The 26,193-nt window shown below is 44.0% G+C and overlaps 2 protein-coding genes across 2 annotated transcripts; both read left to right on the top strand.

Moving 5' to 3' along the window:
* Positions 1–12,119: 12,119 nt before the first annotated feature.
* LOC136457998 (MFS18 protein-like) lies at positions 12,120–12,976 on the top strand. Its single transcript, XM_066458009.1, has one exon. The coding sequence runs from the start codon at positions 12,246–12,248 to the stop codon at positions 12,642–12,644; it is 399 nt and encodes a 132-aa protein (XP_066314106.1). The 5' UTR covers positions 12,120–12,245; the 3' UTR covers positions 12,645–12,976.
* A 7,390-nt stretch (positions 12,977–20,366) lies between these two features.
* On the top strand, positions 20,367–21,203 carry LOC136460441 (uncharacterized; the record flags this gene model as incomplete). Its single annotated transcript, XM_066460134.1, has 3 exons — positions 20,367–20,651; positions 20,731–21,009; positions 21,051–21,203. Coding segments are annotated over 3 exons (717 nt in total), but the record flags the coding sequence as incomplete, so codon positions are not given.
* Positions 21,204–26,193: the final 4,990 nt, after the last annotated feature.

Below are 26,193 nucleotides of genomic sequence, written 5' to 3'. Positions count from 1 at the left end.
CCTTGGAGGTGGCGGCTGCGGCGTTGGAGACCTCCTTGGAGAGGGTGTGGATGCAGCCTCGTCTTCCAACACAATGTCATCGTACAGAGCACTATGATGATCTGGCGATTGAATAATTGGATTTAGGTTGGGGGAGGATCTGCTACAAAAAAGGAATGACATATTATTATGAGCAGATTGTTAATTATTTAAGCCAATACAAATTAATGATGTAGTGTTTTCATCCGCACGTACCTATGGTGAGGTAGTTCAGAAGGAGGTGGAGCCGACATCCCTGGAATGATGATGTAGCGCTTGCGCCATAGAATGAATGTCTTCTCCGCTTCTCCTAGAGTCTTCTCGCCATCACCTCCAGGAATGTCAAGAGGCAAATCACTAAAACCTTTTTCAGCTTTATCTACCGAGATGGTAGTATATCCTTCTTGGATTATATTCCCATGAATCCTTGGTGTCTTGGTTCGGTCGATAGGATTAACAAGACCGATAGCCACCTTGATTGTGGAATTCTCCTTCGGAATGTGTAGCTCACACGTTGTACAAGGTTCAGTGACGTCATCCACAGGGAAGCGCAGTCCTGTGTCCCCTTGATTTGGTATCTCCGTGGAAGCACAGCTACTTTTCAACTGAACAGATTGGCTAATGTTGATTCCTGGCTCTGATGCCTGCTTGCTTGCACTCACTGCTATTTGCACTTGCCTTTTGATTTCCTCCTGCATTCTCGCTTCAAGGTTTTTTTCCCGCTCCTGTGCTTCACGCACCGCTTCCTCCAACCTCTGGAGCCGGTGTGCCTCTTCTTCCTTCTTTCTCTGGCGACTTCTGTAGGAAGGTCTGTCCTGAGGGAATCCATGCTCCCACGAGACACTTCCTTTGCCTCTAGTTCGGCCACCATGTTCAATAGTCCCGATGGCGTATGTCAGCTCATCCTTCTCTCTGTTGGGCCTAAACGCACCACTAGCAGTAGCTCTCTGAGCATAAAACAATCTTTCTGCTGCTTCTTGCAGTCTTGCGCCATAAACGCACTTCCCTGTCTCCTGGTCTAGTGTTCCCCCATGAGCGAAAAACCAATTCTTTGCACGTTCTCCCCACTCGAGTGATTCTGGTCTGATACCCTTGGCAAGAAGGTCTGCTTCCATTTTGTTCCACTTCTTAATGGCAGTCGGGTAGCCACCTGATCCCAAGGTATGGTGGTATGTCTTCTGTTGGGCATTACGTTGGTTCTTTATCACCCGACTCACACCCTCTTCCGAAGTCTTGTACTGTACAAACTCATCCCAATAGGGCCTCTGCTTTGAGATTGGGCCTGGGACAGTAAAATCTGGTGCTATGTTCTTCTTGACATACGTCGTGTATAGGTGTTTCTTCCAAGTCTGAAACTGGGTGGCCATCTTCTTCATTGCCCAATCCCTAACTCGCTCCTTCAATTCATCATCATCTATTATATCATCATAATCATCTGTTTGGAGCGTGAAATGTACCAAGACATCATTCCAAATTAACGCCTTGTCACGATCGGAGACAAAACTGATATGAGGAGCATTGGTCTTCTTCTTCCATTCACGGGTACTAATCGGGAGCCAGTCCCGTACAAGGGCGGCGGTGCTCCGCCGTATACATAGAAACGCATGGACGAAATGCATATGAATACAAATGACGTATATATATACGTGTCGGCACGGTGGCCGGTGTGCTGACGACGATGACGTGAGGCGGGCCGGCGTGCTGACGACGACGACGACGTGAGGCGGGCCGGGGCGGTGTCGGTGCGTGATGTTGTGATCCTATGTACCATGTGAACCATGTAGTCCTTTATCATATGAGAAAATTCTATGTTAATAATGTAAGTATAAGTCATTATGAAATATAAGTATATGTGTCTTATTGCTCATATAACCATTACTATTTCCGAAATGATAAGAATTTATTTTCTTCTTCTACAGGCGATCTCTGATGCTATGATATAAAGTTTGAAGATAGTCTTCCCGGAAAAAAATATGTAATGCTCATATTACTTTAGCAACATTAATATATTATATCTGTATATTCAAAGTTCACAAATGAAGAAACATTGAAGTTTTCCTTCATTTGTCTGTAGCCATGCATGCAAGTCCAACAAAAACTGCTAACATCATCACATGTGATATTTTTGATAAACTAAAAAACGCTTAGTTTACAAACTGGGTATCAAAATTGAGTTCCTATTTGACCATTATATATCCTACAACAAATCCTTCAAAAAAAGACCCTACATGAATATATTTGGATAAAATTTCATTAACAAACATTGATCTATGAAGATAGAAAAAATTCTTCTATTGAAACTGCATCTTGAAATAATGGCATATGATATAGTGATGAATATATGGCGGTTGATGGGCTGGATCATTAGCGGATGGTTCGTAGCGTTGTTTCCAAATAATATATAGCGTGTTTATTATACAAGCCATGGATTTACATCGATCTAATTAATTTCTAAAGTAATTTCATTGGTGATCCTTAATTATACTTGTCATTTAGAGTTCCAAATATTCAAAACTTGCCTTAAGATATGTTTTTATTTAAAATCATTTAGAGTTCCAAATATTCATTTTTAGTTTCTAGATTTTGTGATTCAAAATTTGGAATTTTCAATCGACCTCGACCTTTGACATGGCTTACACCAAAGTTGTAGTTTTCGACGTGATCTATAACTCGGCAGTGGAGGGCTTGGACGAATGTACAAAGAGATCGACGAATATATCACCTCGATCAAGCTCGGCAGTGTACGTACTGGAGGGCCTCGGGCCGGCGCGGTGGGGCAACGCGCGGTGGAGGGCCTCGGGCGCGGAGGAGGGCGCGGTGGAGGGCCATGGGCAAGCGCGGAGGAGGGGCACGGGCGCACGCGGTGGAGGCCGCACGAGGAAGAAGACGGCGGCGCCGGTGTCACGGAAGGCGAACGGACGCGGCGCGAGGAAGAAGAGGGCGGCGGTGTTCGACGAGGAAGAAGACGAGCGGATCGATCTGCCAGGCGCTGGAGGTTATATAGCAGAGGAGAATTACTCCCGGTGCCAGCCACCAACCGGGAGTAAAAATCCTTTACTCCCGGTGCGTATTACCAACCGGGAGTAAAGGTGCCTTTACTCCCGGTGCGTGTTACCAACCGGGAGTAAAGGTATACCTTTACTCCCGGTTGGTAACACGCACCGGGAGTAAAGGCTTTTTTTTGGCGGGCCACGAAACTGCAGCCCACCTTTACTCCCGGGTGGGCTTCCCACCTGGGAGTAAAGGTGGCCTGCAGTTTCGTTTCCCGCCTGTTTTAAGCAATAGTCTTGTTAAATACAATAGAAATGCAATAGTTTTTATTAAATACATAGTAAATTAAATAAAAGGCATAAAATTATTTTGTTAAAAATATGGATTTTATTTTTGTTTATTGCACATAGGAAAAATCGATAACCTAACTTTTTTTATTTTTTGTTAGAATTATAAAACATAATGTAACTAATATTTATTATTTCGTTAATGCAAAAATGTAGTGTTTAATTAAAATTATTAAAATTATTGGTTTTGGACAGGAAATTTGTTTTCACATCATTTTAACGTTAATATTTTAATTTTTCATCACTCAGTATCCTAATTTACCTTTTTGAGAGAGAAATCCCACCAAATCAAACATTGATTTAATTTGAAACATGACATAATAAATATCTGAATTCATAATTATTACATAATATCTCAAACACACACTATATTAAATCACTATATCATCAAGTGGGCACAGCAGTGAACTTCTTCTTTACGTATGTCCCTTGGTTATGATCGCTTCGTAACCATGGAGTGTCCTCATCATTTACCAAGATGCTAGGGTCTTTGTTCACTTTGAAGGGCGGAATTCGGTCATCCTTTTCATATTCTTCTAACATGTCCGACTTGTCCTCAATTCCCACGATGACTCTTTTCCCTGAAAGAACTATGTGGCGCTTTGGCTCTTTGGTTGAGTCATTATCGTTTTCCCTCTTTTTGGTTTGGTAGACATATCATTGACATAGAACACCTGATTCATATCCTTGGCAAGGACGAATGGTTCGTCTTTGTACCCAATATTACTAAGGTCTACTGTTGTCATTCCATACTCGTTGTCTACTGTTACCCCACCTCCGGTCACCTTGACCCATTGGCACTTGAACAATGGGATCTTCAAAGTAGGTGCATATTCTAGTTCCCATATTTCATCTATGCGTCCATAATATGTCTGCTTATTCCCATTCGGGTCTGTGGCATCTATGCGGACACCACTGTTTTGGTTGGTACTCCTTTTATCTTGGGCTACTATGTAGAATATGTTCCCATTTATCTCGTACCCTTTGTATGTGACGATATGCCATGATGGTTGCATAGCCAATAAATACAGTTGCTCATGGATGCTCTCATCACCTTGACATTTTTTTCGCAACCAACCGCCGAAAGTTTCCATGTGCTTATGCGTAATCCAAGCTTCAGTCTTCCCTGGAAACTCAGATCATAAGAGATCCTTGTGTGTCTCAATATACGGATCTACCAAAGAGGAGTTCTGTAGAACTGTGTAGTGCGCTTTATTGAAATAATCATCATCCGTACCAATATATGTTTTCCTCCCTAGTGTCCCCTTTCCACTTAGTCTCCCCTCATGTCTCGAAATATGGACTTTTTCTTCCACATGGGTGCGTGACCGTTAGCGTCTTTCGGAATAGGTTGGCTTCCATGTCCTTTTCCAAAGACGACTTTCACATCATTGACCATATCGAGTACATCCTCACTGGTTCGGTTGCGAGGCTTGGTCAGGTGGTCTGCCTTCCCTTTAAAATGCTTACCTTTCTTTCTTACGGGGTGATTTGCAGGAAGAAATCGACGATGGCCAAGGTACATGACCTTTCGACATTTTTTCAAGAATACACCTCTAATATCACCGAAGCAGTGTGTGCATGCATTATATCCCTTGTTTGACTATCCTGAAAGATTACTTAGAGCAGGCCAATCATTGATTGTTACGAACAACAATGCTCGCAGATCAAAGTGTTCCTGTTTGTACTCATCCCACACACGTACACCTTCTTTATTCCACAAAATGAGAAGTTCGTCAATAAGTGGTCTCAGGTACACATCGATGTCATTGCCAGGTTGCTTCGGGCCTTGGATGAGCACAGGCATCATAATGAACTTCCGCTTCATGCATAACCAAGGAGGAATGTTGTAGATACTTAGAGTAACAGGCCAAGTGCTATGACTACTGTTCTGCTCTCCAAAAGGATTGATACCATCTGTACTTAAAGCAAACCTTAAGTTTCTTGCATCATTTGCAAACTCCGGGAATTCTCTGTCGATTGCTCTCCACTGGGACCCATCAGCAGGGTGTCTCAACATATTGTCTACCTTACGGTCTTCTTTGTGCCATCGTAACAATTTTGCATGTTCTTTGTTTCTGAACAGACGTTTCAAGCGTGGTATTATAGGAGCATATCACATAACCTTGGCAGGGATTTTCTTACGCGGACGTTCGCCCTCAACATCACCAGGGTCATCTCGCCTGATCTTATACCGCGACGCATGGCATACCGGGCATGCATCCAATTTCTCGTACTCTTTGCCACGGTATAGATGCAGTCATTAGGACATGCATGTATCTTCTCTATTTCTAGCCCCATAGGACAGACAACTTGTTTTGCTTCGTAGGTAGTGGCGGGCAATTCATTGTACTTCGGAAGCATCTTCTTTTGGATTTTTAGTAACTCTCCAAATCCCTTGTCAGATACACCATTCTTTGCCTTCCATTGCAGCAATTCTAGTGTGGTTCCCAACTTTTTCTGCCCTGCATCACAAGTTGGGTACAACAATTTCTTGTGATCTTCTAGCATCCGCTCGAACTTGATCTTCTCCTTTTCACTTTCACATTCTCTTGTGCATCACGAATGACCTGACAAAGATCATCAGCCGGCTCATCTTCTGCGGCTACCTCTTCTTCAGCTTCTCCCATTGCAGTATCATTGAAGCACGCACCATCAGGAATAATATTATTGTCGTCCCATTGTTCTTCTTCATCTTCTTCCATTACAACACCGGTTTCTCCGTGCTTTGTCCAACAAATATAGTTTGGCATGAAACCCGACTTGAACAAGTGTGAATGAAGAGTCCTTGAGCAAGGATATTCCACCGTATTCTTACATATGGCACATGGGCAGCACATGAAACCGTCGCGTTTGTTTGCCTCGGCCGCACGTAACAAAGAATGCACGCCGTCAATGAACTCTTGTGAGCGGCGATCAGCATTATACATCCAATAACGGCTCATCTGCATTACATGACATAAATATTATATTAAAACCTAGATCATAATTAATTATTTATACAACATGCGTGCCACCACAAAAGATACAAATTTATGAAAGCATCGCTACAATGTAGACAATCCCAACTACCACTAAAAGAACTAAAGCTAAAATACATTTCAGGAGCACAAGAATTTCGCGACCAATCTCAACTAAAACAGACAGATCCCCCGATTGTACAACATCTTTGGGCTTCTTCGGCTGGATCACTGCCTCATTAGCCGTCGTATCTGCCTGTTGTGCAAGATATTTTTGCACGAGTTCAACATACTCTTCCTCCCAGTAGAAGCCTAAACATCATCCACTGCCATCCCACTGAAATTAAAACAAAAAATTAGAACTTTAATCACAACCATCATGAAAATAGGTATAAACTAACCATAATCATTAAATACGATAAAATAACTCACATTGCGATCCGGACACTTGTAGAAGATACGATCCTTGTTGGGACCCTCCTTCTTCACTCGGTACTCCATCACAATCTTCGTCTCATCACGACACTTGCCGCATGGAATGAGAGGAAGGCCCGGCCTAAGTCGCTTTGGAAACCCATGAGAGGCCGAGGACCCGGAAGCAGTTGCCATCTACTCTCTATACTCATTTTTTAATACACTATAAATTTCTTCTTTTATAAACAAATAAAATTAACAAACTATAAAATTATCTAGATCTCTAAACAATGATATTTTTAATGGTCATTGTGTTCTCGTCTTTTACTGCGGCAGGTAAGTAATTCATATGATATTTCCGCAAATTAACAGAAGAATGGGAATGTACACACATAACAGACTACTACGACGATATCGGGACGTGTGAATAAATAACCATCCGTACTAGTTGACCTTGCTTACGTGATCATCTCGGCGAGCATTTCTCCACCGGACAGCACCGTACTTGGTCAAGGAAGAGCTCCGATTCTATGAGGAAGGGAACACGGTCTCCCACGACCGTTGTCGCTCTCCCTCGTAGAATCAAAGCTCCTCCTTGATGTCCGTTACCGCTCGATAGAGAACATGCTTGCCGAGCTGAACACGGTCCGCAAGTTCAACTAGTACGGATTTTCTATAATTTTCTAACTATTTTCTAAGTTTTTATTTATATATACTACGTTTAGGTACGGTGATTGACAGACTACTACGACGATATCGGGACATGTGAATAAATAACCATCCGTACTAGTTGATCTTGCTTACGTGATCAGCTCGGCGAGCATTTCTCCACCGGACGGCACCGTACTTGGTCAAGGAAGAGCTCCGATTCTACGAGGAAGGGAACACGGTCTTCCACGACCGTTATCGCTCTCCCTCGTAGAATCAAAGCTCCTTCTTGACGTCCGTTACCGCTCGGCAGAGAACATCCTCGCCGACCTGAACACGGTCCGCAAGTTCAACTAGTACGGATTTGCTATAATTTTCTAACTATTTTCTAACTTTATATTTATATATACTTTAACCTTCTTTCATGTAAATATGCAAGCTTAAAGTGATTTTGAGCTCAAATTGCTTACAAATGAAAAAAACCACAATAAAGAACCATAAATATATATAGTGAATAAAATGGCATAAGAAAATGGTAAAAAAATGAGAGTATGAGATTGGTAACCTTTACAACTGAAGAATCGACGGAGGAATCGAAGAAATCGACGGAGGAATCGAAGAATGGATGGAGGAACAATGGAGGGAGGGAGGAAGCAAGAACACTACTGCAGTGAGCTTCAAAATGTGCTGAGCACGGGCTCGGGGAGGAATAGGAGACGTCCGATTTATAAAGGGAGAACATTTAGTCCCGGTTGATAGATCCAACCGAGACTAAAGGTAACTTTCCAACCCCGGGCGCAGCCACGGCCCGGGAGTAGACCTTTACTCCCGGTTGGAGCCACCAACCGGGAGTAAAAGTATACCTTTAGTCCCGGTTGGTGGCTCCAACCGGGACTAAAGGTCCCTGCCACCTCTGTCTGGCGCAGTAGCCGTTGGGCAGGGACCTTTAGTCCCGGTTGGAGCCACCAACCGGGACTAAAGGTATTTCTAGTCTCGGGGGCAAAAAATTCCGGGACTAGAGCCTATTTTGGCCGAGGATCAAAGGTCTATTCTCTACTAGTGTATAAGATGTGAAGCATATATTTAGTTTGATGATTTCCTACTTTAGGCTTGCCCTCCCTCAGATCTTGCCTGCATAAAGATGAAATGACAGCCTATTATTATCGAACAAATTGAGATCTTAAATCTTGATTATGGAAACATGTTTGTTTTCTCCTTTATGTGTGCACGTTTATATAAACAAAATGCACAATTGGACCATAAGTAAAGGGTCACCTCCCATTATGCATAAGTGATTATCCTATCTAAGTGATTGACATATATTGTAAGTATTGAGGTTACAGTGGCCCCGTTCGCTTCGCTGAAAAAACAAGCCGAAACACTGTTCCGGCTGATTTATTGTGAGAGAAAAACACTGTTCCGGTTGAAAAAATAAGCTAAAAAGTACGGATTATAAGACAAACGAACAGGGCCAGTAGCGTTTATAAACCATTGTAACAACACATTACCTCTATATGCTCTTCTACTAAGAGTGGACTGATAATGTTAAGTTAAGAGTGGACTTATATGTTAAGTCATTTGATCAAGGTGAAGAATGTTAGAGTTGATCTCAGCTTATCTTTGATGACTGAGTCCTAAGGGCCATGGGCCCACCACTTCTAACTGATGCATGTTGATCGGACGTGAAGACCAGTTCTCTCTTGGCTCGGTCCCAACTGACGCGTGCTATAAGGAAGGGACACCCGTGACTCCTAACGGGTTAATGACTAGCTGTACACTCGATGTCCCTAATCTACCCGATCAAGATGGCACGACAGTCGACTTGAAGACTGATGTCCTCTGCTGCTCCACCGAGAACCAGGAGGTCGATCTAGGAGGCTTGGCGTATCTCCTACCACACGCCTGCTCCGAGCAGGCATGTGCCATCTTCTGCTATTTGTGCCATTGTGGTATGTGCTAATTAATCTGGAAATTAGTGTCTTCATATGCCATTAGGCTAGTGATCCTAATGGAGTAATGGGCTAATCACGTTTGCCTTCTAATACAATCCACAAGTGTGGATGTGCTATGATCCACCAGAATCACGTCCAGTGCTCGCTGATTTGTTATGATACAAAAATACTATTTTTTCGCTAAAAAAGTGCGGCCCAACACCAAGCTAACAAGGCAGCATGTTCCGCTGCTCTTGTGTGCTAGGTTCCCCGGTCCCGGCCCCACACCGGCACCGTGATCAGGTTGTTAGGTGCTGTTTAGTTCCCTTCCCTTTTACAAAATTTTTCGAGATTCCTCATCACATTAAATCTTTGGATGCATGCATGAAGCATTAAATATAAATAAAAAATAAAACTAATTACACAGTTTAGACGAAATTCACGGGACGAATCTTTTAAGTCTAATTAGACTGATTGGACACTAATTACCAAATAACAACGAAAGTGCTACAGTACCATTTCCCAAAAATTTTCGCGAACTAAACACGGCCTCAGTTGAACGAGTTCACTAGAGGAGGAGCAATGTTCGTCTCGCCCTCCACCTGCATAGAAGAAAGTTCAGTACGTACATGGTTTTTATAGCATCATCCGGGCATTCCGGGGAAGAAAACATGAGAAAAACAGAGCTACTATATCTGAGCTACTCCATCTGTGCCGATTTATTTGTCATTTCCGGTTTTCGTGCCATAAGTTTGATTCGATTTGTAGAAAATACTAGCAACATTTGTATCTCCAAATAAATTTATTAAAAAACTAGATTCAAAGATCTTTCCGATGATACTAATTATGTATCATAAATATTAATATTTTTTAATATATATTTTGTTAAAATTATTTCTCGGAAAACGAAAGCGACAGATATTCTGGGACGGAGGGAGTACTTATCTACTAGTTGGGTCACAACAGAAGAATGCAATTACTCCATGCTGCTGGATCGGAAGAGCAGTGTCACTTTTTTTTATGTAGACTATATATAAAATAAACTAGCTCGGCACAATAATAAGACATAAAGTCATCATTTTCTCCAAACATTCTAGTACTCCATACCATTCTAATAAGAGGGCATGATGAAGCGATTTATTACTCCGTAGTTCTTTTTTATATATATAAAATTATAAGGTGCTGTCGTAATCCCCCTTTATTCCTCTTAGGGCATATAGGTTGCCCGTGCCCATAGCATTATGTCACCAACGACTACCATCCGTTCCACAAACCATACATCTGTTTAATGTTCATGCGAGTGCACCGGCCGATCCATGCATCTGGCGTGCATGCATCAACAGTGCCGATCACTTATGCGAGTACTTGTTTCTTACCTTCGTAAATTACGCACAACAGAAGCAGTGGTTAGTTACACTACTCTCCTTTTAAGAAAATCAGGTGCAGTTTTAGTTCAGTTTGAGCCACCGTGCATGCAAATGAAACACGCATATTATCACTGCCACACAGCCCGCATCCTACTTATTATTAGTACTCCTACCAACAGTAAACGACCCAGAAAGTGTGTGTGTATATATATCCTACCAAGTGCATGCGCAGGTGGCAATGACAAACCTGAGGGTATATATCTGGCACGCCAGCGTAACTAAGGCCTTGTTTAGTTGGCGATTTTTTTTGAAAATGGTACTGTAGAATTTTCGTTGTTATTTGGCAATTAGTGTCCAATCATAGTCTAATTAGGCTTAAAAGATTCGTCTCGTGAATTTCGTCTAAACTGTGTAATTAGTTTTATTTTTTATTTATATTTAATGCTTAATGCATGCGTTCAAAGATTCGATGTGATGGGAAATCTTGAAAAATTTTACAAAATGAAGTGGAACTAAACGGTACCTAAGTTAAAAACGATGGTCGACCCGATCGGCGCTTAACTGTCATGGCGAATAGCATTACCGCACTCACGTGTTGGGATGACCACAGTCGCTTCGATCAATTCCGATGCCGCTACCTCCGATCCAGCTGCAATGGCAGCAGCGCAGTTACTACCACTACCACTACTCCGATCCATCTCTGAACGACGCGTATAGTACGTACTATTCCAGGCTAACGGAAACGCAACGCTCACCAATCGTCTTCGTTCCGTCCAGTGGTAGAACGATACGATACGGCCACGCCCGCACATTACTACCGCTGCCGTAACCGGCCCGGTCCCCCGTCCGTCACCACCCACCATGCATTGCAATTGCATGCAGCCGTAGCTAGCAGAATTGCCAGAAATGCCAATGCAAGCTTTCACTGCATTTCAATTTCAAAGGCTTGCACTGCACAGGCCCAGCACAGCTAGCCGGCCAGCGTCCCCGCACCAGCATTCATCAATCAACCGCGTCGATCGAGATCTGAGAGTGAAAAAAAGAAATCCCGCCTTTCCTTCGTCGTCTCTCTCCATCTCCATGTCCATGGCTGATGGCTCCATGCATATGCGTACGCAAGGGCAAGGGTGGTGAAGTGAAGTGACCTGTGCTGGGGAGATTTTAATGGCGGTCACAGACTCACAGGATGGCACGCAGTAAAGAGCAGCAGCAGCAAGTAGGACTGTAGGAGTACGTACTCTGCCTCTCCTTTAAGCCGGCCTCTCCGATCCTTTAACGCCCCCCACCTACCTACCGTCGCTGCTGCTGCTGCCCTTGCTCCGTCCGTCCGTCCCTCTAGCTCTCTGCATGCGACCCGGCCGATGAGCTCGCTGCGCTGCGCCGCCTTCAATGCCCCCCGCCCCGCCCGCCTCCCCCGCTATAAAGCACCTGCCTCGCCACCTCTCTCTCTCCTCACGACCACACACCACAGCAGCAGCAAGAGAGAGACTTTTAGTCGAGGAGCTAGCTAGGGAGCAAGAGCGAGCAGGCAGGCAAGCAAGAAGAGAGCCGAGAGCTAGCTAGCGCGCGATGGCGAGGTCTTCCAAGATGATGATGGTGGTGGCGGCGGCTCTGCTAGCCCTGGCCCTGGCCGTGGCGACGACCGCCGAGGCGAGGAACATCAAGACGACGACGACGGCGGCGGCGGAGAAGAAGGCGGACAACGACGCGGTGGTGCAGCCGCAGACCTTCCCGCCCTTCGACCGCCTCGGCGGCGGCGCGTCCCCGGCGTTCGGCGGCCTCCCCGGCACCTCCGGCGGCGTCGGCATTCCCGGGTTCAGCCTGCCCGCCGGCAGCAGCCTCCCTGGGTCGTTCATGCCCGGCAGCATGCCCCTCTTCGGCGGCGGCTCCCCGGGCTTCAGCGGCTTCGGTGGCATGCCTGGCTCCCCCACCACCGGCTCCGTCCCCGAGCACGCCAACAAGCCCTGAACTCCGTCCGTCCGTCGGGCCAGCGCCGTAGTAGAGTGATGCTCTAGTACGTCGTCGCCGTGCGTGCATGCGTGGTTGGTTGGTTGCATTGGTTTCCCCTAGCTACATATGAGCAGTTCTTGTGTTCTAGCTAGCTATAGCTTGTGTTCTAGTACTGCTTTTAGTTACCTGCATGCATTGGAGAGTTGGATGTGTTTCATTTGTTTGCTTTATTATTAGTTTTGTCTATGTGAGACGTGGTGTTTAGCTGTTGGTGACTGGTTGTACCGGTGGTGGTGACGTTCTTCAGGCATGAATAATGCTACATGTTATGTGATGTGTGTTGTGGTAAACCTGTTTGGGCCCGTTGCGCTTATCTCATATTCGGTTTGGTTGGCTTTTTTTTTTTAGTCAAAATAGTATTTTTCTTTCGTAACAATTCAACGAGAATAATATTTTTTCGCCAGTTTAAGTCAAAATTCTGCCGGTGTGTGCATGCTGCTTCTACGGTTGTATAAGCTATTTGGCTTATGTGGTCTTTGTTAGGAAGTGTTCACATTATTAATTTGTCACTTCTTTGTTTGGTTTTCGGGACACATACCCTGTTCGTTTGTTCAGCCAGCCAAAACCAGTCAACCAACAATGTTTTCTTCTCACAACAAATCAGCCCAGAAACCGACCAGCGAACAAACCTCACTAACGCTTGGAAAAGCTTGCTGACAATACACCTTAGAACTGCTCATGGTATTCAGCGACTAGCTACTCTTTGTTCACATAAAGTTGCTCACCTTTAACTAAGGTTTTAATGAATAATATTTATATTTAAACTTTAAATTAATTTTTATGAAAATATATTTCATATTTGATCTAACGATATTTATTTGATATTATAAATATTTATAATTTTTTATTTATAATTGGTTAAATATGATATACTAAAACATGGTACTGAGGCGTGTTTTCATGGACGAAGGGAGTACAAGTAACATTAATTCCTGTGAAGATACTACGGCCTCGTTCGCTGATCGGAAAAAAATCGTTCGCTGATCGGAAAAAAAAAACTGTTTGCATTGAAAAAAGAAACCGAACAAATTAACCGGACAAATTGAATATGGTTAAGCGGAACAGGAGCCTACGAGTTTCGGAATCTCTGAAAAAGGCCGTTCCTCATTTGAGGGACTTTTAATAGCTAGCCTCTACTAGGTACTAACGTACACAAGTTGGAAGCAAATGCACATCACACGCATGCACTTTTCACTGCATACTACACCCGGCCACGAACGAAGCATCAAACAGCTGGATATTATAGTTCAGGATAAACTAAAGAGAAATATTTCAAACGAAGGCCATGTTTAGTTCCCTAATTTTCTAAATTTAGCGCTATACAAAAAGAAGATTTCCCGTCACATCAAACTTGCGGTACATGTATAGATTACTAAATGTTGACGAAATCAAAAACTAATTGCACAGTTTGGTTGTACTTTGCGAGACGAACGTTTTGAGCCTAATTAGTCAACGATTAGACAATTATTATCCAATACAAATGAAATGCCACGGTGCACTGCAGTACTGAAAATAGATTCCACATGCAACTAAACGCGGCCGAAGAGAGAAAAGAAATAGAGTCAGTAAATTACGATCGAGCTTTTAAGTCACGGACATGTGTACTGCTGCAGCAATTTACTGCTCTAGGTGGTGCAGTTACTGCCCTATGTCCTTGCATCCCATCTAACCACACCGTTGTTGTTGGAGACGAGATTAGGTGGTGGTGGGATCTACTAAGGGTGCAGATCCAAAAATTTTTGGATTTTGGCTCACTGTAGCATTTTGTTTGTATTTGATAATTAGTGTCTAATTATGAACTAATTAGGTTCAAAAGTTTCGTCTTGCGATTTCTCGATCAACTGTGTAATTAGTTTTTTTTTCGTCTACATTTAGTACTCTATGCATGTGCCGCAAGATTCGATGTGACAGTTACTATGCAAAATTTTTTGACAACTAAACGGGGCCTAACTAAAATTTAGGAGGTGTGTCGAAAGGATGTTGTATAGGATGTTCGGATATTAATAAAAAAAATAAATTACATAATTCGTCAGTGCTCTATGAGACGAATTTTTTAAACCTAATTAACCCATCACTAGCACATGTTTACTGTAGCACCACATTGTCAAATCATGGACTAATTAGGCTTAAAATATTCGTCTCGCAAATTAGTCGCAAACTATGTAATTAATTTCATAATTAGTCTATATTTAATATTCCATACATGTGTCAAACATTCAATAAAATAACGATTAAAATTTAGAAGGGCAACCAAACCCACCTAAATCGATCCAACGACAAGCACAACATTTGGTGTATTTCGCCACCAAACCATCCCTTCACATGCTTGTACTTTCCAAATGCTCGATGGGATTTCTGTACCCGGCTCTCAAAACCCAACAACTGACTGACTGAGTTGATCAGCCCCAATTTGGCAGCATAAACCTGTAGCTTAACTAGCATTTTCAATAAAAACAATTTTGCAACACCATCTAGCTGACCAGCAATTGATCCACAGACTAATAACTCCAGTTTTCTAAAAACATTTGCAATAGAATATTTTACCTTCATTGGCTGGACAAAAACTTGCTTAGTCAATCTTTGCCTCTGTTCGGTTGGTCCATAAGCCGCTTGTGCTGATTTGTACGACTAATTTGTTAAGACTGAAAAATACTATACCATGAATGATAAGCCGGCTTATAATGACAGCCAAACAGAGCTGGAGTTTGTGGTGTGTACCAGGTATTCATCAAGCTTCAGTCGTCACTAGAATCCGAATGCACAACTGAAGCACATGAGCCAGAATGCGTCAGCTGCGCAACAGGTTCAACAAACACAACAGCATAACTTAACAATCTCTCTGAACGTGCACGGTTGCATTGGTACGGTGCAGGCACTGTCTGAAAAGAAATACTGCATTAGCAGGACCTCATCTAAACCACGTAAGAATTTCAACGAGAAATAGAAGTAGCCATGAAGAGGAAGTACAAAGATCAAAGAAAAGGAGTCTTTTACCTGTGTTTATACTGGGCGCTCAAGGCTGTAGCTGAGGCGGCGGACGCGGACATCCTCGAGCTCGGGCGGCGTAGCCCGCTGTGGCGGCTGCAGCGATGTCCTCGGCGTCCATGACAGATGCGCGCGTAGCTCTTGAATCGCCCTCCCCTTCTGCAGCTGGCGCCAGCTTTCTCTTTGCCTTCGGATCCAGCCCCAGAGCTCGGTGCACCGTCTCAAGAAGCCCGTGCCGCTGGTTGCTCCTGATCTGGGACGCCATGGCGGTCAGCATCGTCTCCGATGCCTCACCTCCACACTCACGCGATCAGGTAATGGTATTTTGGACTTCTCCCACCCTAGCGTTAGAGACTGACGGAATGGCGTGGAAGAAATTTTTTTGGCGCAGTGGTACCTGAGTGTGTTCGAACTTTTTAATTGTATTTAGGTCAGGACCATATTTTATGATGGCACACAGGTAAAAGATTCAAAGAAAAACCAGCAACCAACTAACCAAGCTAGTTTAGCACAGGGAGCAGTTGCTCCACAAATTGAGCACCTGGTCCGCATCAATAAGGGTGTGTTTGGTTCATGAAATATATAAGGATGGGATAGGGATATCATGGACGAAGGTTATTTGGTTCTATGGATAGGCTGGGCATGGATATCCAGGACATGGTATATTCCCCTTAGATGCTGTATATCTCGGCCACCAGAAAACGAGCGGACAAGCTTATCTGCAGTCGGCCCGGACGCGCAGGAGCGCGCGCAGATTTTCCTCACCTTCGGTCCTTATCTTCACCATCACCATACCCCTACATACTCCTCTCTCTCCACTCCTACTCTTTGCTCAGGGTGGCCGTAGATTTTGATCTTCGGTTTACGTATGTTCAATGTTTTCCTAAACGGTAAACGATCTTTACACGGTCGCCCTTCGTTTAGCGTTTAGGCTGTTTACACGGTGTTTAAATGAAGTTAAACGGTCTAAACGGTTTTGTACTTAGAAAAAATACATATAATTATATATGTGCATGTAAAAAATCAAGTATTCTATCATTTATACATATTTATCCGAGTAAAAATTAATTATTTTGGTATGTATATATATTTATGCATGTGAAAAGAACCAATATAGATATTTATGCATGTAACATATCAAGTGTACACATTTATAAATATTAGTAAAACTTATTGAAAGGTCCTAATGGCTAGAGGGGGGAGATGAATAGCCTATTAAAATTTCTACAATAACACTTAACAAACCGATTAGACAATTATGAGGCGAAATGAGTGTTGCGCTAGCCTACTAAAAATATAAGCCACCTACCATAATTCTAGTTTATTTAATTTCTATCCATACAATAGCTATGACACTACACTAAGTTAGTGTGCTCTCAAAAACTAACTAAAGAGCAACACTAACCAAACTAACAAGCTCTCACAACTAGCTATACTAAAGAGCTTGACAACTAATTTACGGTAATGTAAAGAGAGTGAGCAAGATGGTTATACCACCGTGTCGAGGAAGGATCCAATCAATTGTAAGAATGAATAACAATGAAGACCAATCACTTCGGAATCAAATGATGACACAATAATTTTTTACCGAGGTTCACTTGCTTGCCGACAAGCTAGTCCTCGTTGTGACGATTCACTCACTTGGGGGTTCACGCGCTAATTGGCATCACACGCCAAACCCTCAATAGGGTGCCGCACAACCAACACAAGATGAGGATCACACAAGCCACGAGTAATCCACTAGAGTACCTTTTGGCTCTCCGCCAGGAAAAGGTCAAGAACCCCTCACAATCACTACGATCGGACCCAGAGACAATCGCCACCCTCCGCTCGACGATCCTCGCTGCTCTAAGCTGTCTAGGTGGTGGCAACCACCAAGAGTAACAAGCGAATCCCTCAGCGAAACACGAACACTAAGTGCCTTTAGATGCAAACACTCAAGCAATGCACTTGGATTCTCTCCCAATCTCACAAAGATGATGAATCAATGATGGAGATGAGTGGAAGGGCTTTGGCTAAGCTCACAAGGTTGCTATGTCAATACAAATGGCCAAGATAGTGAGCTAGAGCCAGCCATGAGGCTTAAATAGAAGCCCCCACGAAATAGAGCCATTGTACCCCTTCACTGGACACAACTCGGGGTGACCGGATGCTCCGGTCAGATCAACCAGACGCAGGACCCCAGCGTCCGGTCGTGCGATGCATACCACGTATCATCGGCTTCAAATATTGTTCACCCGATCTCAACAGTCGAGTGATGATCGGATGCGCTGCTGCGAAGTGACCGGACGCTGGACCTCAGCGTCCGGTCGTTTCCAGTAAGCATCTAGAAACGATTTTTCACGATCGAACGCGTCCGGTCATGCTCAACCGGACTCACCCAGCGTCCGGTCACTCGGCGTCTCCTCTATGCGCTGCCACGTCAACAAGACCGGACACACCCCTTCAGCATCCGATCACCAAGTGACCCAGCGTCCGGTTAGAGACCGACGCCAGCGTCTTCGTTGCTTCTTTAGACCGGATGCGCTGGTCCTTCCGAGACCAGCGTCCGGTCACTCACAATGACCTCCATCTTTTCTGTATAGGGCGACGGTGAAGTTTCTAACCCTTGCTCAAATATGCTAACCACCAAGTGTATCACCTTGTGCACATGTGTTAGCATATTTTCACAAATATTTTCAAGGGTGTTAGCAGTCCACTAGATCCTAAATGGATATGCAATGAGTTAGAGCATCTAGTGGCACTTTGATAACCGCATTTCGACATGAGTTTCAGCCCTCTTAATAGTACGGTTATCGATCCTAAATATGATCACACTCACTAAGTGTCTTGATCACCAAAACAAAATGGCTCCTACCATTTATACCTTTGCCTTTAGTCTTTTCTTTTTCTTTTTCTTTTTTTCAAGTCCAAGCACTTGATCATCACCATGGCATCGCCATCATCATGTCATGATCTTCATTTGCTTCACCACTTAGAATATGCTACCTATTTCATGATCACTTAATAAACTAGGTTAGCACTTAGGGTTTCATCAATTCACCAAAACCAAACTAGAGCTTTCACCTATGAAAAAGATAAACTATCTAAATGTGCAACTATGGTTTTGCTAGTGTATTGCTATCTCTACCGAAAAAGGAGTAATACAATCAATATAAATGCGAAAGCTAAAGAGTAAGGTAGAGATATGTAAACTCCTATCAACGACTCCGGTATTTTTACCGAGGTATCGAGAAGCGCGCAAGCTTCCCCCTAGTCCTCGTTGGAGCCCCTCGCAAGGAATCCCTCGCAAGGGCCAAGCTCCTGGTTAGGTAACTCTGTGGATAGCCTCGGGCCTTTCCCACGCGCAAGTGGGTCTCCGACGTGCCTTCCGACAAGCCTCTCCCGGATGCTCCTCGCTGTCTTCGCTATCAAGCTTCTGGCCGAAACGTCATGGGCCTTGTTCCCTTCGGTACACGGTGGCGGTCACACCACAAACGCGGTTGGTGTGATCTCACAAGACTACAAGCCCCTCCAATGTACAATAATGGTGCGCACAAGCACCGAGTGGTAAGAGGTATGCAAACCTCACTAAACACTAGGCCTAAACCTAGAGCAAGCGCATAAGCGGTGGTCTAATCAACCTAAGCATTTCGCAAAGCACCTACGCTAATCACCTAATAAAACACTAAGCACTATGCAAGTGGAGATCACTAAAATAGTGTATCAACACCCTTGGTATATTTCCTCAACTCCACTCTACTCGTTTGGCCGGTTGGTGGTTGTATTTATAAGCCTCACTGAGAAAGTAGCCGTTGGGGATGAAATCCCGCTTTTCTGCTACTGACCGGACGCTGGAGTCGTCCTTATCGGACGCGTTCGGTAGTCCCAACCGTTGGAGCCACGAACAACTAATCGGACACTGCCAGCGTTCGGTCACTTGCCACCGGACATGTCCGGTCATAAGTTCGCCGCTCTAGAACCTCTCTGTACTCGATCGGACGCTGCTGTCCTGCGTCCGGTCGGTTTGCCACCAGCGTCTGGTCACTTGCTGAGTGTGTTGCCGGACTGATGAATAGTGCCATTGGTGTGTCCGGTCGATTCACATGTTCAGCGTCCGGTCGCTGCTGCTAACGTCTGCTATTGCTGAGCCACTGATCAGAGCGTCCGGTCACTTTCTTACAGTGTCCGGTCACTTCTGTGAGCTCATTTCTTTACGATCTTGCGTACGGCTTGGTTCCTATTTTCGTGCTTGGACTTGGCTTGATATCTTGGGTCTTCTCTTGTGCTCCTAAGGTCTTGCTTGTGGTGTTGATCATCGGATCATCACGTCGCCTTTGTCCATGTCACGTCTTGCACCCTATTGAACTACAAAACAATCACTTATAAATTTATTAGTCCAATTTGGTTGTGTTGGTCATCAAACACCAAAATCCAAAGTAAATGGGCCTAGGGTCTATTTTCCTTACAAAACTAAACTAGATTTACCTCGTGTTCGTCTAAACAACCGTTTAAACAACTATTTAGCCCATTTAATACTGTTTATCTCCGTTCCGTTTAGGCCGTTTAGACCATTTTTCTATTTTTGACTGTTTAAACAGTCAACTGTTTAATTTCCGTTTACCCCCTAAACAAAACCGTTTACCATTTAGTGGTCGTTTAAACGGTCGTTTAACCCGTTTAGGCTAACACTGCATTTGTTTTGGCCATGTCACTTGGCCTTCTGCAATGTCTTCTTTCATGCTTACTTACCTTGCCAATATAGTGGCTAGTGGCAAAACATCATCAGGTTTCAAGAAGACCCATTTGAACTCTTGTTCCAAGGCTTTGAATGACCCTTTCAAGTGCAAGAGGATTGGGGAGCAGATTAGTAATCATCTTAGAATAAAGAAGAGGAAGTATATGAAAATCAACAAACTTAGGAGTTTGAGTGCTGCTCTTTGGGACGAAGTCAACTATGTGATTTCACTTGATCATGAGCATTATACAAGCTATATTGCGGTACCCTTGGTGCCACAATTTTTATTTCAATATTATCTTCTAGTTGGTCTAATAGTTTGTCCATATATTGTAATGCAAGGACCATAAAGCTGATGCAGAATTCTTCAACAAGCCTATTGAGCACTATGGTGAGATGGCTACTATCTTTGGTGCTACTGTAGCCATAGGGAAGTATGTAAAGGGATCAAATGAGCCTCTAGCAACCGGAATTGGTGAAAATGAACAAGGTGAAGATGGTTGGGATGGTGATACTGCTGCTATTGATGGAGCAACGTCTTTAGTTACTAGGCCTAACAAAAGAGCAAAGATAACTGAAAAGGAGAGGGAAGATGATGGACTCATACATGCAATAAAAGAAGTTAGGGAAAGAATCTCTTGTGCTATAGAGAAGACTAAATGCCCGACAAACTTCCTGAAGGTCTGTATGATGTTGTTTCTAGTCTTCTAGGCTTTGATGACACCCATCTGTCATTTTACCATGAGCATCTTGTTGACCATCCAAGCAAAGCTAGAGCCTTTTGTTCTCTGTCTTTTGCTCACAAGCTGAACTAGGCTACAAAGTTCATTACCGAGCACTTTCCTGGAAATTAAAGATATGGTTGTTATGCCTTGTTGTACACGACTACTCACTACCCTAGATCTGTACATCACTACCGGTTCAAAAAACCCCTTCACTGCCGGATTTTGAACCGACAGTGGCATACCGGCAGTGATGTGGGGTTGACATCACTTGTCAGTTCTTAAAAACCGACACTGATCTACAGACAATAGTGTTGGTTCATGGCTCCACCCGACAGTGTCTAGTTGAATAACACTGCCGGTTTGTAGTCCCCACCGACAGTGACGTTTGCTTCAAGGGTGTCGGTTCTTGCCCAAACCTGCAGTGTAGATCAAGCCAACACTGTCGGATTATGGCTTAAGCCGGCAGTGTTGATCAAGATAACACTGTCGGTTCTTGACCCAAGCCGGCAATGTTGAGCAAACCAACACTATCGGTTGATGGCTAAAGTAGGCAGTGTTGATCAAGACAACACTGTCGGTTCATGGCTCAAACCGGTAGTGCGGAGCAAGAGATCACTGTCGGTTCATGGCTCAAACCGGCAGTGTTGAGCAGTCCAACATTGTTGGTTCATGGCTCAAACCGGCACTGTTGAGCAAGAGAACACTGTCGGTTCATGGCTTAAGCCGGCAGACTATTGGTTCATGGCTCTAACCGGCAGTGATGGTTACGACAACACTACCGGTTTGTTGCTAACCGGTGGTGATGGCCCATTCGTATTTTATTGTTTTATAATTTATTTTAATTTATATTTTTTCGTGGGATCGGGTTTCGCTTTATATACGCTACGTAGACGATAGGTCCATAAATATTAAACATTACAAATGTTACAGTTACAGTTCAAATGTTATATCTAGATCTCGATCCCTCAAAACAAAAAAGAAATGTTCTCAGACTTCTTACAATAATCTGGCGAGCCGCTCTAGGCCATACTGGTCCTTGTACTTCACTGGATTGTGCAATGGAAAATAGTCCATCTTTTTCCAATACCTCGGCTAAGATGAATTTTGACAGCTCCGATTGTAGTGCGACTGATCTCCATCTCTAGCAGCCTTTCGTGCTTAAATTTCTTGCGCTGTCGTTCAAAAAAGATGATATCCAAAGAGGAACAGTAAATCATTTTGTTGAATTATTAACAGACATAAATTAAATGGGGATTATACACACCAACTTATCGGCTTCTTCCGATTTCCCGCCGATGTAGCGAAGCATTGCCCACATTACATAAAACCCGCATTCATTGTTTCCCGCCGGCTGTGATAGGTACTTCCCCTCCTATTTCGACAACCTTGAATGGGACCAGGCTTCCCACCGATATGGCTTCTTCGGACACTGAGCAACATTAAAAGGAGAAACATTAGAAAGCGAGTATGTGTGATTAGAAAATAATATGTTATTAGGATCGCTTACTAATTCAGCACTGACACCAGTGCATCCTAGATGATGAAATGGTTTTTTCTTCGAGTCCCACACCTCGAGCAGATTTTTGGCAAGATTAACACAAATGAAGACGAAATGGTTGCTGCAATCACAGAATCCTAATTATCGAATAATCTTAACGAAAAAAGAAGCATAAAATTAAAAGCCGAGAACACATACTCGTAGTTGTAGGCTAGAAGTATGTGGGTTTTCTTCTTCATCGTGAATTCATCGAAAACAGCAATCAATCTCTATTTTAGGTCTTCCACATCACATCCATAGAGGCCTAGACATGTCCTCTCATTGACTCGCATGGGGTCCAAGAAGCCTATGTAATCCCATTTGCTTTTTAGAATGCAAAATTTTGCTATACACCTACATAAAATCATGGGAAGTGCTCAAAAGTTAACAATTTGTGTATCGAGAGAGTAGTTAATTGTAATATCATGCATGTAGGGTACTTACATAGTCCACAGTGTCAATAATTGAACATCGAGATCACGTTTCTGGTATAGCTGGAACAATCACTCCCACTCGACATCGAACTTCTCTTCTTCAGGAATAATTGAAAACATGTGGTGAATGGATAATAACCTCAAAACCAAAGTTGTCCATCTCTGTTGCTTGAGCCATGTAATATTCATGTAAATGGTGCATATATGTTGCTAGATTTTTATACTCATGATCGTGAACCAAAAAATTGCCCCTTACATACTTCATTGCTGGTGTTGCCATCCCTTGTACATCATAATAGATGGTTGCGGCCTCTTCCATGGTTAATCCTGGGTTGTCTTCGATGTACTTATATATGTTCCTTAAATCTTTATTGCGTATTTCTTCGTCTCTTGTTGTAGCGTATTTATTCTGTGTTTGCCTTTCGAATTCGGACTTCAACATAAACGAAGGCAAGTGAGGCACAGAGATTGAAGAAACTAATACAATCTTCCTTCTTGACGTGTGCTGTAAATTTTTCTTCCATCAAGGAGGTAACGCTGCCACTGAACGACCTTTTTCTTTTCTGTTGGTCCACTTTGGGAGCATTAGCGACCGAATCCAAGGACCTTTTCTGCGACTGCGAGGATGTCCTTGATCTTGTTTTGGGCTGAGGTGGAGGAGGAGGAGGATGACGACGAGAATTCTGTTTTCTCAGGCTGCTGATGAAGATGGAGTCGGACGAGGAGGAGGAGGAGGAGTCTCTTTTTCTCGGGGCTGATGAAGATGGAGTCGGATGAGGAGGAATAGAAGGAGACCTCTGTCTTCTCAGGGGTGATGGCTCCTGGATGAGGAGGGGAGTGATCTCTGTTGGGAGATGGTGAGTTATCATCGCAGGTGGGCGAAGACTCGTAGTCGTCCTCATCATCAGAGGACAATTGGTGGTCAAGCTTAATGAAGCGCTTGCGCCAGGCCACTTGAGAGCCCTTGTTATGACCAAGTTTCGGCATGTCTTCCGCTACGGGGTACTCAATGGGTATCTTGTTATACTTCTTATCAAGTATTCTGTCAATGGTGACGCGAGCGTACCCCAGTGGAATTGGGCGGCCATTAATTGTCCCATCTCCCACAGGCCTAGGCCTGGCCGAGCGCCACCTTGTCCTTTGTCCATTCCTGACGAATGTACAACCTGACATTGACGGGTTCAGTGATGTCGTCCACCGGATGAGGCACATTCGCCTCTTCTTCGTCGAGCGGGGTCGATCCAGCAGCTGCTGCGACCCCTAAACTGTGGGCTAAAGGCAGTAGGAGTAGGGTTTTGTGGTACTGCTGACCCCTTGGACAGTAAAATTTGCTCGACTCGCGCTTCAATAGGTCGCCTCAATCCGTGCTTCCATTCTGTCTTCCATCTCTTTTAGTCTCCTCAAATACTCTGCCTCATGTTCCTCTCTACCCCTCGAGCGGCTCCGGTAAGTGTTAGATTCTTGGAGGAATGCTAGTTTCCAAGGAACAACACCGGTTCCCTCTAGTGCGACTAGGGTGCTCCTTGGTTCTGAGTGCTTGGGTGAGCACGTCTTTCTCCCTATTAGAAGTGCGAGTCCCTTGCCTCACCTCCTCAGTTACCTGGGAGATCCTCTGGATGAGTTCGCTCATGGGTACATTTGAGGAGCTAAAGCTCCCTGTCCTCGGCGTGTCGTACATTCCTCCCCATACAGTATATTACCTGATCTAGGCTCCTAATCGGCGGTCTCAACCTGAACGCCTTCCTCAGCAAGGCGATCCATCTTTTGAAGTTTTGCTTCAAATTCTGGCATCTTTTTGGCGTAGCCACGAGAGCCGAGATGATGAGGATTCATCGCTTTCTATGAATTCTCCTTATTCTTCCTGCTCAGTTCTAAGTAGTCCTCGGATAACCTGTATTCCTTGAAAGCCTACCAGAAGTCCTTCTGCTTGCTAAACTGTCCACCATCGAAATCTAGCTCTTTATTTTGGAGGACAAAATTCTTGTACAATGTCCCCTTGAAATTCTTGAAGCATGTTCCCATGATTTCTTTTGCTTTTTTCTTGACTAACTCCCTGTCATACTCGGCTGGGAAAGTGAAATACTCTAGGGATCTTGACATCCCATATGTAATCCTTCTCGCTTTCGGGAACCCTCCACCGGTCATCATCTTTCCCAATCCACTTCCTATACTTAATCAGGGATGAAGTCCCTAACAAGTAACCCGAGGATGGTCTTGTATTTGGTCAAAGCTATAGGCGGTGAGAGTGGAATCCCCAAATTCATCGAACTCAGTAATGTGCTAGTGTGCATTCCTACCAACAGGAACCTTTGACATGCCTCGCTTGGATCTGGCCTTCCTGCTACCCGAACCCTCTAGCTCCTCGGCCGGTGGAGGCTCCTGCTAGAGACACCAAGTAAGCTATGACCCTCTCAATTGATTAGCGTGTGTGGCTACATAGTGACATGATACCAAAGTTACCTAGCCATCTTGGTCATTTTGACCTAGATCGAGCAGGCCGGACGGGGTCCATGGCTGCTCGTTCTCACCTGACCTGATTGACACCGTCACCGTTTGTCGGATCATGCGGACTCTCCCAGTCCCAGCGATATCTACCGCTTCTTGTTGCCTGATCAGTTCTTCGGCGACGGGGTAACAGGCGACGATGAGTCATGGCTGTGACACGATCAGTGGTTAGTTTTGGCCACAGGACAACTACTAATAGCATATGTTCATATATATATAATATGTTTAATGCAAAGTCTAATAATAAGTCCACATACAACAAAGTCAAATAATAGCATATGTTCACCTAGAACAAATTCATTGTTTGATTGACCACATACAACAAAGTCCACCTACTCTTCTACGAAACTAAGCCTACATCAACTTCCAAATAAGAAAAGTGATGACCATAGCCATAAATAAAAGCATGACATCTTTCCAAGACCAATGAGCAATTCTCCTAATCTTCACACCTCCAGCGGGTGGCTTCTCTTCGATATCCAGTGCCAGCGGATGGCCATGGTTTGCATTCATTGGACCATAGTAGGCCGGTTGCCCATGGTTTGCAAGGTAGGCCGGATGACTATAGTAGGCCCTTAAAGCTTCAGCTTCTGTGTTGTATTTT

This window comes from Miscanthus floridulus, chromosome 6, assembly GCF_019320115.1.
Source record: "Miscanthus floridulus cultivar M001 chromosome 6, ASM1932011v1, whole genome shotgun sequence".
Taxonomy (NCBI): Eukaryota; Viridiplantae; Streptophyta; class Magnoliopsida; order Poales; family Poaceae; genus Miscanthus; species Miscanthus floridulus.
The sequence above is the reverse complement of the archived record's forward strand: the minus strand, read 5'-3'. Positions and strand labels throughout refer to the sequence as shown.

What these genes read in the sequence shown, in the direction of transcription:
- LOC136457998 (XM_066458009.1), top strand. Translation starts at nt 12,246, where the DNA reads ATGGCGAGGTCTTCCAAGATGATGATGGTGGTGGCGGCGGCTCTGCTA.